This window comes from Panulirus ornatus, chromosome 42 (genome assembly GCF_036320965.1).
Source record: "Panulirus ornatus isolate Po-2019 chromosome 42, ASM3632096v1, whole genome shotgun sequence".
In the NCBI taxonomy this organism is placed as follows: Eukaryota; Metazoa; Arthropoda; class Malacostraca; order Decapoda; family Palinuridae; genus Panulirus; species Panulirus ornatus.
This window is the reverse complement of record NC_092265.1, coordinates 11,800,592-11,818,432: the sequence shown is the minus strand read 5'-3', so window position 1 is coordinate 11,818,432 and position 17,841 is coordinate 11,800,592. Positions and strand designations below refer to the sequence as shown.

Sequence of the window (17,841 nt, the reverse complement as noted above, 5' to 3'; positions counted from 1 at the left end):
CAGTCCTCTGTTCGTAACGCTACCTCGCTAATGCGGGAAATGGCGAATAGTATGAAAGAAAGAAAGAAAAGAAGAATATATATACTTTGGTTAATTTAAGTATCAGATTTGAGAGGCAAGCAACATTGTCCTCTGCGCGTATAGCCTATTAACTATTTTGTCGTAGAAACATCGTGATGGCGCCAGGTAAAACTCGTTATGTAATGCTTTTATAGATATAAAAATCTTTAATAGTGTTTTTGAAGGAAAATGATCAGAAAAAGTTCATTTCAGAACCGACGAGAGATTCTGCAGGGAAACTTGCCTTTAAAAATGGCGTGTAATATTTGATGTATTTTAATTAATTAGATTTGCTGGGATTTTTCGGATCTGGTTGGTTTCAATATTGGGCCTCGTAAATGTTTTGATAAACGTAGTTTGAAAGTGGTGCTGCTGAATAAATCAATGTTTATTTAAGATATTTAGTAAGCAGTGTATATTGTTCGAACGGTTTTTGTTTCAACAGCGACAGTGCTGATAGAAAAGATTAATATACAGTGAACGGAATTTTCTTCCGAAAACTAACAAAAATGAATTGTAAGTTATACAAGGCAAGTCTTACCTAGATTAAACTTGAAAGTTTATGGAGGGAAAACCTTGATCACGCTTTACAGAACAAATACCACAGTTAACAAGGCTAGATGTAAGGGTCAAGTGATGTTAAGAAATCTATTCTATTCTTTTTATCACGTTTAATCTGGTACAGTAACGGTAATGGATGATGATAGAGGGTTAACAGGTAAGAGTATATAGTTACGAGTTCACTCCCCAGTTTTACGTATTGTAGATCTGGAACCATGGAAGCGGAAGTGAATCATAGGGTGGGGGAGGGAGCGAAAGTTCTGGGAGCGTTGAAGAATGTGCGAAAGTCGAGAACATTATCTCTGAAAGCAAAAATGGCTATGTTTGAAGGAATAGTGGTTCCAACAATGTTATATGGTTGCGAGGCTTGGGCTATAGGTAGAGTTGTGCGGAGGAGGGTGGATGTGCTGGAAATGAGATGTTTGAGGACAATATGTGGTGTGAGGTGGTTTGATCGAGTATGTGATTATAGGGTAAGAGAGATGTGTGGTAATAAAAAGAGTGTGGTTGAGAGAGTAGAAGAGGTTGTTTTGAAATGGTTTGGTCACATGGAGAGAATGAGTGAGGAAAGATTGACCAAGAGGATATATGTGTCGGAGGTGGAGGGAACGAGAAGTGGGAGACCAAATTGGAGGTGGAAAGATGGAGTGAAAAAGATTTTGAGTGATCTGGGCCTGAACATGCAGGAGGGTGAAAGGAGCGCAAGGAATAGAGTGAATTGGATCGATGTGGTATACCGGGGTCGACGTGCTGTCAATGGATTGCATCAGGGCATGTGAAGCGTCTGGGGTAAACCGTGGAAAGTTCTGTGGGGCCTGGAAGTGGAAAGGGAGCTGTGGTTTCGGGCATTATTACATGATAGCTAGAGACTGAGTGTGAACGAATGGGGCCTTTGTTGTCTTTTCCTAGCGCTACCTCGCACACATGCGGGGGGAGGGGGTTGTTATTTCATGTGTGGCGGGGTGGCGATGGGAATGAATAAAGGCAGACTGTATGAATTATGTACATGTGTATATATGTATATGTCTGTGTGTGTATATATATATGTATACGTTGAGATGTATAGGTATGTATATGTGCGTGTGTGGACGTGTATGTATATACATGTATATGTGGGTGGGTTGGTCCATTCTTTCGTCTGTTTCCTTGCGCTACCTCGCCAACGCGGGAGACAGCGACAAAGTAAGATAATAAAAAGAAAAAAAAGAAAATATATATATATATATATATATATATATATATATATATATATATATATATATATATATATATCCAGACACTTCTGTATTGATGTAATTCGTTACCTCCATCCCCAACCCAGACCGTCAGCACAAGTTCATTACATTTTATATGATTATCCTTTTCAGCCAGTTTGGGAAGGACTGATCTCCATGCACCATTTAGGTCTGAGACAACGTCGTAATTTCCCTGGCATAAGTAGACAATCAGCGTGGAAAGTTGTCTTGAGTTAGGGTTGGAGGGGAAATGCATCTCTTCCACCTAAAGTTGGGAGACATGCATCCCCTCAACGCGCCGCGCCGCCTCACAGCTGGTGAGACGAAGTCTGTCGTAAATCACATTTATCATGGACTTCAACCTCTGGTATTTGCTGTCATCTTCTCTCGCCTTCATCCAGCAAATAAGATCATGACAATTTACAGCAGGAGTTTCCTTCTTGTTTGAGTTTCTCCTCTTCTTCAAAACTTGAGATTTTTAGGTTGTGAAATTTTAATCAATCTCTTTGATTTTTCACAGTTGTTGTTTTTATTATTATTATTACGAGTTTTCACCTGTGTTTTCACGAAATGGTTTTTGCGGCATGGAGTAAAAGTAATAATATTTGAAATGTTTACGCCCTTCCAACGTTGCAGAATGTAAGACTATGTAGGATTATAATTATGGTTTATGCAAGAAGACTTATTTAGATAGTGCGAATATCATTAATCATTGTTTAAAGAAACAGACTTGCATTATAATGTCTTGGAATGTTGTTCATGTGACGTGTGGAAATTATCTTCATAAAGACGATAGAAATTCATATAAGAATTAGGAGTCTTACTCTGTATTTTGAGAACATGAGCAGCAATGGTTAGCGGGGAACTTCACTTCAACTTACTCACTTTATAACCAATTACTGTCTGAATTTCCCCGAAAGTTGTTGTTCACAACATCCTCTAACACAGCAAGTTTGACAACTTATTGTCTTCGTGTTCTCTGGTTTCTTGTTACTTTTCCTGAAACTCCACTTCTGTTCTTCATGTTCTCTGGTTTCTTGTTACTTTTCCTGGACACCTTAATTAAGAGGAACTCCACTTCTGTTCTTCATGTTCTCTGGTTTCTTGTAACTTTTCATGGACACCTTAATTAAGATGAACTCCACCCTCTGTTCTTCGTGTTCTCTGGTTTCTTGTTACTTTTCCTGAAACTCCACTTCTGTTCTTCGTTTTCTCTGGTTTCTTGTTACTTTTACTGGACACTTTGATTAAGAAGAACTCCACTTCTGTTCTTCGTGTTCTCTGGTTTCTTGTTACTTTTCATGGACACCTTAATTAAGAGGAACTCCACTTCTGTTCTTCATGTTCTCTGGTTTCTTGTTACTTTTCCTGGACACCTTAATTAAGAGGAACTCCACTTCTGTATATTTACATGTTGGGTAGACAGCACAAATCCTGTTTGAGTAAGTCTCGCTCTTCTCAGGAAGATTTAAAGTAAGAGATGAATTCCCTTTTTACATAACGTTATTTAGATGGAAGTTTATATGAAAGCTCACTTTGGTTTTTGATCATCCTTAATTTATATGAAAGCTCACTTTCGTTTTGTATCATCCTTAATTTATATGAAGGCTCACTGGTTTTTTATCATCCTAAATTTATATGAAAGCTCACTTTGGTTTTTGATCATCCTTAATTTATATGAAAGCTCACTTTGGTTTTGTATCATCCTTAATTTACATGAAAGCTCACTTTGGTTTTGTATCATCCTTAATTTACATGAAAGCTCACTTTGGTTTTGTATCATCCTTAATTTACATGAAAGCTCACTTTGGTTTTGTATCATCCTTAATTTATATGAAAGCTCACTTTGGTTTTTGATCATCCTTAATTTATATGAAAGCTCACTTAGGTTTTGTATCATCCTTAATTTATATGAAAGCTCACTTTGGTTTTGTATCATCCTTAATTTTAACTTTACAACTTATTTGTTTTCGTTTTGTAAAACCTGTGTATATTTGCCGGGTTATTAATGGTGCGTCTTGTGAGTCCATGGAATCATTTTGTAGTTTTCACTTTCATTTTTGTTTCTGTTGCGAACCATGTGTTCTGGTGAGAGCTCAAACGTTAACTTTTACTTAGTACTTCTTATTTTGTTGGATTTGGAGTTCATATGAAAATACACCATAGCATTCCAGATTAGGCCTACCATTAAGCATTATTTTTGATTGCATCTATTCTGCTTGGCCTCTAATTCAAGATTTTATTTTTGTATTGTAATGCACAAAGCTTATTACTAAATTATCACACCTACAGAAACAAGTAATGAATTTATTTTATGAATCTTTTAAGTCTCCACATTTCTCGTAAGCGCCAAAGTTCCCAAAAAATTCTGTCTTAGTGACCTTTATCTGCTAATTAAAGTAGTCAGGGAGTTATGATAATTACATTAATTAAAACCCACATATTTTTCCATGTTTTTTATTCAGAGAATGGAAATTAGGAGCCTAAAGTTACCGTTAAATCTTCCTCAAAATTAAGAGTCCGACTTCGTCATTTTCACAGTCGTATCGGCTGCCTCCCTTATAACCCCCCTTACCCCTTCACAGGCAAGCAAGGTTAATTATTTGTAACTAATGGACGAAAAAAAAAAAAGATGTTTGATAGGTGAAAACATATTTATTTCCTTTGTTCGTTATGGCTGACATGCTTGTTCCAAGGCTCATGTACTCTTTGTGGTCGTTTTGGGAAAGAGTGGTGGGAGGTGGTATGAATTTTTTCTGTGGCAGTCGATGGCTGTGTTAGTTAGCTATGTAAAAATGCGTTACTGTCGAATATGACCACTTTACCTCCTCTCGGGTGGGATACGGTAATAGGCAAAAACCATCGTTAGTTACTGCTATGTAATGAAAAAAAAAAAAAGAACATTTTCATCCCATTGATGTATTGTTACTCTCTTTTTTTTTCTGAATGATTTAGCGTAGTGTGTCACTTCATGTAAAGCAAATGGTATTTAGGGTGTGCAAATGAATTAAGTAACACTCGGTATACTAAGATTAGAAAAAAAGTCTATGGTTTATGAATTGTTTTATAAACCAATCTACAGTTTTGTGTCGGCGTGCATTTTTTTTACATGCCACCAAATAGATTCTTTTTTCGTCAAATCAGTTTCTTTACCTAACCATCAAGTAGTGTCATTTGTGTCGGGTAAGTTATAGGCAGTGTAGCTTCACTAGTTCTTGATCATGTGAAGCATTAAATGATTGCGGAAGGCTACTGAAATCGGCTGAACTATGTATGCTTCTGAAAGGTTCGTATATATATTTTTTTTTTAAGAGAATCCCTTATCAAGTGATCTGACTCTAAGGTCACGCTGTTCATTTGCCCTGACTGAACAATTCATTTGCTTCCTGTCCACAAATGCTTTCAGTGCCTGTAATTGGTTCGTTATTCTAGTGACTGCATCAGTAGCCTGTCGTGGCTTAATTTGATCTGCATAATCACATTATTCTTACGGCAGACCTGTATAACTTCTTCAATCGCTTAACCAAGAGAGTTAATACTTTTATACTGGCATCTGAAGTGTTCAGTTCTACCCTATAGATGCGGAGACGTAGTCCATGGAAGAGCTTATACTATACAGTGCAACTTTTACAACGTTGTGATCCTTATGTTGTATAGTATGACCTTTGAACACGACAGTACGATCCATTGGTATGATGGCCTAGTGGAAGATCAGAACATATAATATTCAGGGTTATCCTGTCTTGCTCAAGTTTCGTGTTCAAGGCGTACATTTAGGTTCCATGATTAATGCGATTGTTAATAATGCTATATCAATCTGCCACCTGCTCATGGACACCAGTGTTTCTCTCTCCCTGTTCTAATATTTCTGTCTGGCACAGTCGACCCGTGGATGTGTCTTTGCCTGTGAACTTCCCTGGTGCTGGCAGCAGCCGCCTCTCTCTCTCTCTCTCCGCCTTTAATGCATACGAAATGTTTCGTACGGTTTGTTTCTTGATTGATTTATTGCTTGTTAATATGTAGATGTTCATTAGAACAGTGTGGATTCGACATTTTCACCTTTTGCCAGAAACAAACCCACGGCCAGATATTCCGTTACATAAACTTGATCACATTTGTATGCTGTAACAAGGAGAATACATAAAGATTTTTGTATCCCAGTTTTGCATTATCGCCGAAACGTTTTTGTTTTCTAATGTTATGTAAAACCAGGGTGGCGTGTGTTGGCTGGTGTGACCAGTTGGTCCGAGGCTGTGAACTATGCATGTCATGTGGGTTGAAACACACCACAGAAGCAGCCTAAGCTGAAACCCAACGATATATATATATATATATATATATATATATATATATATATATATATATATATATATATATATATATATATATATATTATCCCTGGGGATAGGGGAGAAAGAATACTTCCCACGTATTCCCTGCGTGTCGTAGAAGGCGACTAAAAGGGGAGGGAGCGGGGGGCTGGAAATCCTCCCCTCGTGTTTTTTTTTTTTTTTAATTTTCCAAAAGAAGGAACAGAGAAGGGGGCCAGGTGAGGATATTCCCTCAGAGGCCCAGTCCTCTGTTCTTAACGCTACCTTGCTAATGCGGGAAATGGCGAATAGTTTGAAAGAAAAAGAAAGAAATATATATATATATATGTATATATATATATATATATATATATATATATATATATATATATATATATATATATATTCTGATCAATCAGTTTGGTCATTTCTTCCATCAAATCACTTTTTAAATCACCGACTACTTCGATGATGATTTACTCGTATGAAATATGATGATAAACCTATCATAAAAAATTGTACGATAGCACTTTTTTTTTTTTTTTTTAAATTACATGCAAAGTATGAAGTTTGATGACACCATCTACTCCGCGTGACAGTAAGCGCCTCACAAAGAGTCGCTTGCATATAATATACCTACGTTTATTTTTGTGGCCGAAAATAGAACCCCTTCACTTGAGAGAGAGACCCCGGGGACATATCTGCTTTAATTATACCACACTCACACGCCCACACCCCTTCCTCCGGACGCCACACGTCACGGTATGTATTCCGAGACAACGCGAGAACCCGAATTCTACTACCCTCCTTTGTCGACTCCTTGATAGCATTGTGCTTCTGTGAAGTGGCTTTATTCCTGGGAAGGCTGGCTTCTTCCTGAGACTTATACATTACACAGTCGTACAGCGGGGGATCATACCGGGAAAGGGGGAACATTAATACTGGTAAGTTTCATTTTTAAGCCATGTTCGCACATGCCACGGCAAGACGAGCTGCATTTGTCGTATTCTGTAGATGAACATGGAAGTATTTCCCAATTCGTGTGGTTCTGGTGATATTCCCAGAAAACAGGAAGGTTTCGGCTCTTTCCAAGACTTAAGGTATATCCCGCCGCTACCGGCGTTAAAGCACTAGGATATAATCCTGATTATTAAAGGTTTTCATTGGTATTGACCTATATAGTTATGTTGCACTCGAACAGCATGTGAATTTATGTTGTATATATATATATATATATATATATATATATATATATATATATATATATATATATATATATTGCATATTTGTACATTATAAGAGGTAGAACATGCATGTGTATTGCACATGTATGAGTAATTTGGTGCATTCATATTTTGGTAAAATGCAGTGGATAGACAATGCATTGCAATAATGTTCATCTCGGTCAGGAGTTCAAATATAATCACTGCTTTTTTCTCAAGTCAATTAGTTATTTTTGCTTGTTTAGCATGTAAGTTAGCCTCAAATCAAGATTTGCTTGCCGCAGAAAATACCATGAATTTATAGTTGCAGTAAGTCTATTCTGAGCTAAGGTAATCAGAGTGAGAAGGATGTATGTATGTACATGGGTTGGGAACAAATGAATGCCGCATCACACTTCCCAGGTGTATGCTCCCGTTACTGAACAAGGTGGGACCGGAAAACAAGGCTTGTTTGCGCATGAAAAGAGAGAAATGTATTAAGAAATATGTAATTCAAGGGGCTGCCTGTTTTACTTGGAAATATGATAAAGCCTGAATTTCACGAGTACACAACACCAGCCTTGCTTTTGGGTGTGAAGACATTTGATTTCGCATTTGATTCAACATCCGGTTACATCATAGCTTAAATGATCGCGAGACAGATAATTAATGTTAGTGAAGACAAGACTTTCATAATATTTCTCCCGTTTTACAGATTCTATAACAATTAAAACACTTGTTTGTAGATAATCTATCGTTTAGCAGCATTTACCAAAGTCCAATGTGATAATTGCATGTGTTCTGCATCCTTTGTTTCGGTTTTCGATACATATGTAGTCATACATCTTTTGGGACATGAGTATTTCTAAACATAAACTTGCTGAAATAGAGTAAATTGTTTGGGATATGGGAACAGAGAAATGTTACATCAAATGTAAAAGTTTATGATTAGTGCGCTTGGCGAGCGTCATCCTTCTTGGGGCAGCCAATCAGCGTCTTTGTTGTTGTTGTTATCCCGAGACGGACTAGCTCCCCAAACAATGACAAGTTGATCCAGTTTGGTGAGTTTTGCTCGAAACCTTGGGTATGTAAATGTATTCCTTCTCGAACATTGGTAGAATCGTATGGCATATTGGAAGGATGAGTATCGTTGATTTTGAGTGTCGAGAGGTAATTATTTACTCTCAGTGTACCACCGTATATGTGAGTTTATCGACTGCAAGTAAAGTTGCAATTATCGACATTCCTTGATGTTATGGTAATGAAGATTGCAGGCACTGCTTGAATGGCTCGGGAATATCATATGTTTCATTATGTAATGATAGAATTTTGTGCTTGGAGTCAAATTAGACAAATGTAGTGCGATTCGCAGCTTAATTTTCTCGTGTAATAGCTGGAGAGGTGATAGTAGGAATACAAAAATTTGGAAAAAAAAAAATTGGGATTAAGAATGGTAAATTAAATAATGTGTTCCATCAGTACAAATGAAAATACATTATCTCCCCAGCAGCCAGACTTTATGATAGAAATATATGAGTGGCACTTTGGGAAGGTGCTGGGGATTGCATGCACAGCTGCTTGGGGGAAGGTTGTCGTTGGATGGTGGCTTCACCAGCCATCCGGTCTCTCACATATTTGATTATTTTTGTAGAACTGTTGTCACGACACAAAATTTCTATGACATTTCATCAGCAGATTAAAACATAAATCTCGACTGCTCGTAGGGTTTAATGTGAGGTTTTCATTGGTTCTGTGGAATTCTATATTTCATTTATTTTTTGTTGATAAACACTACTTTATCTATTCCTCAAAACATTCATTGCCATTATATTCTTGGAGGATGAAAACAATGTTCCTGACCATGCCACTTCCAGTAACTTCCAGTTTACTGAAGATAAGATATTTTATCATTGCTAAATGAAGTTAGTGATATTGTTTAGTGATTCACATAGGGATGTAGCAAAACTTGGTTCAGGCCTGAACCCCATTTTTTGAAATTTTTGGTACTAGTAAGAACTTTGACAAGATAACCAGCCAGAATCAGAACTTTTATTCAGTTCTGTGGACATTATATACACTGTAGTTTATTATTGGTGATATTATACTATCAAAATTACAACACTTGGTTACGAATGGTAAAGGAGCATAATTCAGATTATACTTGTCAGACAGAATCACAAAAGAATACTTTTTAAAGAAATCTGAATTATGAAAAAAATGAATATCAAGATTTTAATAATTTTCACATGATATTAACTAGGGAGAACAGATTGCTGTAAACATATGCTTTAAGTACTTGTCAGATTACTAATGAATGATTAATACATAGTCTCTTTTAAGATCCTTTCATGAGAAGCACAGGTTATGTCTTTTTTCTTGTTTGTATTGCTAGAATAATCAGTTAACAATGGAAAAGGTGAAGAAAAAGCATTACTTAATTGCCTAAAAGCAGTGTTTTTTAGTCACTTCTGTTGAATAATGAACAATAACATTTATATTTTTGCAGATGAGGTCTGTACGCAAAGTGAATCAGTGAGATAGAAAATACAATACTGCTGGACAAAAATCCATTCACTTGGTCGTTTGGTTGAGATTATCATCTGCAAGGGTCGTAATGGTTAAATGAAATGATGATTATCTTAGATATATCATTCTTAATAGTTTAGTTCCATTTATGCATGTACTTATTTTCCTTTAAGAATTGTTGTCATATGAGTGAAAAACTAGTGAAAATATGCAGATGCTTAACCCATTTGTATTGACAATGACGTTCTAATGCCTAACCTAAAACACTGGGAATACATTGATACTTTTCCCTGCTTTAGGGGTAGATCGATACTTTTCCCCATCACCATAGTTAGGTGAGTCTTTTAGCCATACAATCATGAAAATTAGAAGTTGTCTGGGGTTATACAAAACTGTTCCATTGGTACATACTAATTTTTGGTGCACTGGAGCACTTAATCTTCTTTACAAGTGCAATTTAGTCTAAACCATAGCATTGTTGTCAGGTCGGAACAAAATAACTTTGTCATTTTTCAAGGTTAAGGATGTGTAGATAATCTTCAAATGAGTTTTTTTTTTTAATAAAAAGTGGATTATAAGGTTTTTGGATTTATTTTTTCAATGGATGCTCCTAGACCATGAGTACCATATAATTGCATCAAATGCCACCAAAGACCACCATAAATTTCACAGTGAAACTATAATCACATCTTCAAAAGCAATAGCAACATTTGAGATAAAGGTGTTTGTATGAGGCATCAGTAGGAGGTGGGGTTTGTATGAATATAAGAAGAATGAAGTGCTGCCTGGTGAGATGTATGCACTAGATGTGTTGCGCTTTTGTTATTTCTCCCTGTATAAGTTAACGCTTGAATTATTCTTGTCTTGGCTATTATATTTTTCTTGCACGATGTTTCATTTCATAAAAGAGAGGTTGTTTTACATCTGAAAAACATCTATTTTTCAGAGACTGGGAAGTATGGAATAGCTTAGTCAGTATGGAGATAGAGGAAAAAAAAATCATAAAGACATGCACAGAAAAGCAATAATCAAGATACATTCATCAAAGCAATAACCTGTTTGTATAGAAACAAATTTCATTAGTTGACTTCCAAAGAATAACAGGCTTATTTCACTGACTCTGTAGCAGCCCTATTGAATGTTGGTAGTGTTATATGGTATTTGGATTTTAGGGATACTGGTCTCAGCTGGTGGTCAGAATTTGTCCATAATGTTAATTGTGAGAAAAGGTTGCTAAAACTCATGAGGCTGGCAAAGAAAGGATTTGCTTGGGGGCTCCTTTTAAGGGAACTGTTGGTCAAGATATAGAGTTTCTTGAATCAACAAGCTGGCTAGGTATATCCCATAATACTGTAATGTAGTGTTTATTCATTATAGTTATCAGAATGTTTGTGTTGATATATATGTATCTTCATTACAGTGAGCTCATGATGCAGAATGGACACAGATGGACAACAACAAGACATAAATGACCACATTGGACAGGCAGGGACTGAGCTCTGTGTGGAACAGATCATCTCTGTTGCTCAGGATGATGCTTGTGGCTTTTCTAAGCCAAATTGCAATTCTTCTGGAAAAAGTGAATTCAATCAGAGTTCCACTCACTGTGAAGATGCAGTAGATGACAATAATGAATCTCACGAGAGCAAGACATGGAAGTCTGAACAGCTTAAGGAGGAAGCTAAAAATGGTGAAGACATGCTAATGGCTATAGAGGGAAAGGAAGAAGAGGACTTTGAAGTGGCATCAGAGGTATCTTTCTTGAAAGATGCTTCTCGAACTTCCTCACCATCACGAAATTTTAAAAGCTCTTATGCCAAATCCTTAGCTGATTCATACAGACGTGCAAGTTTACCAGTCATTGTTTCTGCACCAAAAGGGCAATTTTATTTTAAGAATGAAGAATTCCTTAGTTTGAATTCAAGTCAGATGAATGTTTCTACTTTCAACCAAGACAGATTTTTCAGTTTGAATGCAAGTACCAATAAGTCTGCCTTATCTCAAAGCTTTGAGCCATTATCACTCCCCCCTATACTTGATGTTGCTTCAGAACCAGAAGACCATCAAGCTGGAGTGATAAAATCAGGCAGGAAGGCTTCCTCTACAAACATATTTGAGCAGCTATTAGTGGATGGGGATATGTATGTTCCATACGAACGTATCTGCAGTTTCTGTGCTGAGAATGGTGGCAGCTTTTCTCTTCAGGATTGGCATACCTTAGGTTCAGTTACCACTAGTGATGGCAGGAAGCTTATCAAAGTCTCTGGTAAGTGATTTTTCTTGCTATATTTTGCTCATAAGTTCAAGTTCCTGGGTATCTACCCAAAGCCCAATTTAGAAAATAGGAACACAAAATTTAATGATTAGTAGTTTAGACTTATACACCTAGCTCTTGTTTGTCAGTTTCATTTATTGCAGTTTTGATTTATCACAATATATATATCCCTGGGGATAAGGGATTAAGAATACTTCCCACGTTTTCCCTGCGTGTCGTAGAAGGCGACTAAAAGGGGAGGGAGCGGGGGGCTGGAAATCCTCCCCTCTCTTTTTTTTTAAATTTTCCAAAAGAAGGAACAGAGGGGGCCAGGTGAGGATATTCCAAAAAAGGCCCAGTCCTCTGTTCCTAACGCTACCTCACTACCGCGGGAAATGGCGAATAGTTAAAAAAAAAAGAAAAAAAAAATAGTTTGTATTGCAAAAGTATTCAGAAGTGTTCAGTCTTTGCTGTATCACAATGACAGTACAAGGAAAAATTAAAACCACATATGCAAACTTCCTTAGTGTACCAGTTGGCCTTCCTGCATGATGCATTCACACGCTGCCCAGGGTTTAACAATAGGTTTTAATCCTGGTATTAGCATTTAGTCCACTGTCCACACGGCTGTTCATCCACCCTTAGGGCTTGTTTGATAGAATGGGTACATGTCTCAGGCTATGGTATATATACATATGGTGTTAATAAAACAACGTAGATTAGGGCCTCAGTTGCTTGCACAGTCTCTCCTATGGCGTTAATGAAATGACATAGATTAGGGCCTCAGTTGCCTGCACAGTCTCTGCTGACAAAAAAAAAATAAGGAAGATGAAACTATTTCATGCTATGCAGCTATCAGGAAGAACCCTTCAGGATGCACATTGAAGCATTTTAACTCAACTGAATGTGTATTCCTTTGCACTTGGAGAGTGGGAGCATCCTGTGTGTTTGCTCTCACCTTATCTGCAAAATCTGTGCTTGTGAACTCAGGTGATTTTCATTGTTCCTTACAAATGATCCAAACCATGCAAAAAGAAAGCAAAAAGACCTGCCAAGCTCTCCATGTATAAGGAATAAATGCACAACAGTGAATTCGGAGGTGGAATTTGATATACATAAGAAACATGAGTTGCATGATGGAACAACACAAATTGGGCACACACTTGGAATTGTCTCTTCTGCTGCGCATTCACTCATTAAAAGTGAAGAGAGTGGTAAAGTAAGTGATGGCTGTGTTCAGATATTGTTAAGTGAAGAGGCAGCAAATTCTGCAGCTTCACTTCAGTGACCCACCTACAGTCTCCTTAGATGTTCAGCCTCCGGAAAAAAGAGTCACCATCACTTATTGACTACAAACTTTACATGCTTTATATTGTTTTTGTTTACATTTTATAAGTAGTGCTTATTGAAAATATTGAATATTTGGCATCCATTTATAGCACAATGGTGTATTGTACTTCCAGTATTATAAGCCACTACTGGCACTGCGTTTTTGCGCTTATGTCTGAAAAACCATGCAGGGTACTCCAGCTATTCTTGGCCAGGACCTCCTTTGATGTATGGGTTTCTGTAGGAAATAATGCTTCATATACCAGAATTTTGATTATTGCAATATATTTTGGGAATACTACCCTTGCCATAAACAAGAGCTAGGTAATTATGGTACCTATTGTAGTCTGTGGGGATGGCAATTTGTTCTCATGGGACCCCCCATCTCATGAATGTTCTTTACTGTCATACTTCTGAAACATGTTTATGATGTATGCTCTCATAGGAGTAGTAATTTTTATGTTATCTGTTAGATAGGTACTGATATAAACACAGTCTTTATTAGTTTTTATATTATTTTTTGTATAATTTCAATTTTTTCTTAATTTTTTACTTTTTATTTCACAAAGTGGAAGTTATTAGCTTATCCTGCATGAAAGTTGCACCTAATTTTTGCAATTTCAGAACAAAAACATGCATCACATTTTGATAAACGGATTTTAACTGCATTGTTTAGAAAAGCATTTATGAATGGCTTATGTCATTGTGTGTATTTCCAGCATGTTCAATTACAGTAGTTATTCATTATTTTTCAGACCTACAGGCAAAATGGAAGAAGCAAAATCAGGACATTTTGCTTCAGAATGGTCATACAACTGCAAAAAGTTCTGACAGGGATGCACAGGTAAGTGAACTGGAGTCACTTTGCATGTCTTTGTAGTATAATGTATTGCATTCCTCATTCCTAATAAAACAACCATACCCTGTAAACATTTATTTATATCTCTTGGATGGTTCAAATTTATACTTCTTCAACAAACGCATGTGCTCACATTATGGTAATTGAAATTAGGTTTTCTTCAGTATTCATCTTGTGTCTTCTTAGATATGGTTGTATGTGACCCACATATATTATGATGGATGGGATTATAGTAAGGAAATTTAACGTAGCATCCTTAATCTGTCTGCAGTGTATACTACTTTGCTTTGAAAAACATTCTATTACATGTCGCTGGCTTAGATGTCTTTTCTGTTCAATATTAACTTCAGATAAGAACTTTTTTTTTCATCTCATCTATATATGCATTAGCAGTTTAAGTTCATAGATTTACTTCATTGCAAAGAAGGTAAATTAATGTACTGTAATAAAATAGGAATAAACAATTCCAATTGGGATCTTATGTGAGCTGAATGGGAAGTAAGTTCAAAAACTTTTGAAGGTTGAGAGTATGGTCATGGAAAGAGAGCAGCTTGAGGGTCGTGTAGAGCAGCTGTGTGAGGTCTTAGCAGATCGGGATGCCACCATACAGCGCCTGGAGGAGGACTTACTACGCATCAGAATGGTCAGCAGTTTTAGGTTCTGGTATTATGTTGTTGAATATGATGTCATTTACACTTCACAAATTTTTTTTCAGTAAGCAGGAGCTTATGTGAGTTAAATATATGTCATCCTACATTTCACTTTTGTGTCAATTATAATGAGGTGCAAATACCTTCGTTTCTCATGTCAAAACTGATCATCAGAAACTCCCATTTGTGTGAAAGTCAGACTGGTTACCTTCTGCTCAATTAATTGGCCAGAGAAAGCCCATTAGTTTCATCTAAGTTGAATCTCCATTTAGACCACTTTCCTTAGCTGGGATAACCCCTGAATTGGTAACTGACCTTGATGTTAGTGGACCCTCTTTCCCAAGAGATCACATGTCGCTTATAGAGAAGACTGCTAGTGCAGCAGGTGAACACAGGAAATGTTTGGTTGGTTTTTGTTTTTGGTGAATGATTGAAGATGATTTCAAAATTTATTTGTTAATGCAGTAGACTTTATTTATGTACAGTGCTACAGTTATTGACAAGATGTATGGTAGAGTTGTGCGTGATTGTTCTAGAAATGTCAATGAATCCTTGTAGATGAAGAGCGAGGCAGGGTTATGAAGAGTAGAGTATACATTATGCTGCAACTCTTTTTCTTTTCTGCACAAACAGTGGAAAAAGGTATAAAAACATGACAGCTTGAGACTGGGTGTGAATGAATGTGGCCTTTCTTATCTTTTCCTGGTCCTACCTTGCTGAAGAGGGGGGATGCTATTTCCTGTCTGGCGGGTTAGCAACAAGAATGGATGAAGGCAAGCATGTATGAGTATGTACATATGTATATATGTTCCTATGAGTCCACAGGGAAAATTAAACACGATAAGTTCCCAAGTGCACTTTTATGTAATAATCACATCATCACGGGAGACACAAGAGAGAAATATAAGTCAGTTGATATACATCGAAGAGACGAAGCTAGGACGCCATTTGGTAAACATGTTTTACATATATACCCATACATCTCAATGTACACATATATATACACACACAAACGCATACATATATACACATGCACACAATTCACACTGTCTGCCTTTATTCCCGTCGCCACCCTGCTACGCATGAAATGACATCCCCCTCCCCCTGCATATGCATGAAGCAGCACTAGAAAAAGACAACAAAGGCCACATTCATTCACACTCAGTCTCTAGCTGTCATGTATAATGCACCGAAACCACAGCTCCCTTTCCACATCCAGGCCTCACAAAACTCTCCTTGGTTTACCCCAGACGTTTCACATGCCCTGGTTCAATCCATTGACAGCATGTCAACCCCTTTCACCCTCCTGCATGTTCAGGCCCCGATCACTCAAAATCTTTTTCACTCCATCCGTCCAACTCCAATTTGGTGTCCCACTCCACCTCTGACACATATATGTACAAGAGACTTTTTTTTTTTTCTGCTGTCTCCCGCGTTTGCGAGGTAGCGCAAGGAAACAGACGAAAGAAATGGCCCAACCCACCCCCATACACATGTATATACATACGTCCACACACGCAAATATACATACCTACAGAGCTTTCCATGGTTTACCCCAGACGCTTCACATGCCCTGATTCAATCCACTGACAGCACGTCAACCCTGGTATACCACATCGATCCAATTCACTCTATTCCTTGCCCTCCTTTCACCCTCCTGCATGTTCAGGCCTCGATCACACAAAATCTTTTTCACTCCATCTTTCCACCTCCAATTTGGTCTCCCACTTCTCCTCGTTCCCTCCACCTCCGAAACATATATCCTCTTGGTCAATCTTTCCTCACTCATTCTCTCCATGTGCCCAAACCATTTCAAAACACCCTCTTCTGCTCTCTCAACCACGCTCTTTTTATTTCCACACATCTCTCTTACCCTTACGTTACTTACTCGATCAAACCACCTCACACCACACATTGTCCTCAAACATCTCATTTCCAGCACATCCATCCTCCTGCGCACAACTCTATCCATAGCCCACGCCTCGCAACCATACAACATTGTTGGAACCACTATTCCTTCAAACATACCCATTTTTGCTTTCCAAGATAATGTTCTCGACTTCCACACATTCTTCAAGGCTCCCAGAATTTTCGCCCCCTCCCCCACCCTATGATCCACTTCTGCTTCCATGGTTCCATCCGCTGCCAGATCCACTCCCAGATATCTAAAACACTTTACTTCCTTCAGTTTTGCTCCATTCAAACTTACCTCCCAATTGACTTGACCCTCAATCCTACTGTACCTAATAACCTTGCTCTTATTCACATTTACTCTTAACTTTCTTCTTTCACACACTTTACCAAACTCAGTCACCAGCTTTTGCAGTTTCTCACATGAATCAGCCACCAGCGCTGTATCATCAGCGAACAACAACTGACTCACTTCCCAAGCTCTCTCATCCCCAACAGACTTCATACTTGCCCCTCTTTCCAAAACTCTTGCATTCACCTCCCTAACAACCCCATCCATATACATAGCAATGGTAATTAGAAAGCTCTTTCATCAATTTTGAGCATAGCAGTTTACGTGGAAATCTTTTGAATGCTATTAAGAGCTTTGAAAGTGGGAGTAGTGCCTGTGTATAAGAGTAAATGGTGACAGGTGGAAATTCTTAGAATAAATGTAAGAATACATCAGGATCATTAATGTTGTTACCATGATTGTTGACTGACTCCTGATTAAAAATCACGTGGATCAAGTGAATATTTCACTTGTTTGCAGCATTTTGATTTACCACTCACCTTTCCCATGCATTTCAAAATGCTTAATCTTTTACTGTGAGATTAATGTCTATATTTAAGGAAATGTGGAAAAAAAATTTGTATAATTTTATGCATATGCAGTATTGCATTTT

General features: G+C 37.5%; 1 protein-coding gene across 1 annotated transcript in view; it reads left to right on the top strand.

Moving 5' to 3' along the window:
* The first annotated feature begins 8,364 nt into the window (after positions 1–8,364).
* LOC139761902 (uncharacterized) overlaps positions 8,365–17,841 on the top strand; it is a 31,099-nt gene continuing 21,622 nt past the window's right edge. The window contains 4 exon segments of the mRNA XM_071686516.1: positions 8,365–8,429; positions 11,315–12,160; positions 14,233–14,321; positions 14,857–14,979. Of these exon segments, the coding sequence (XP_071542617.1) occupies positions 11,332–12,160; positions 14,233–14,321; positions 14,857–14,979 (1,041 nt within the window). The 5' untranslated portion in view covers positions 8,365–8,429; positions 11,315–11,331.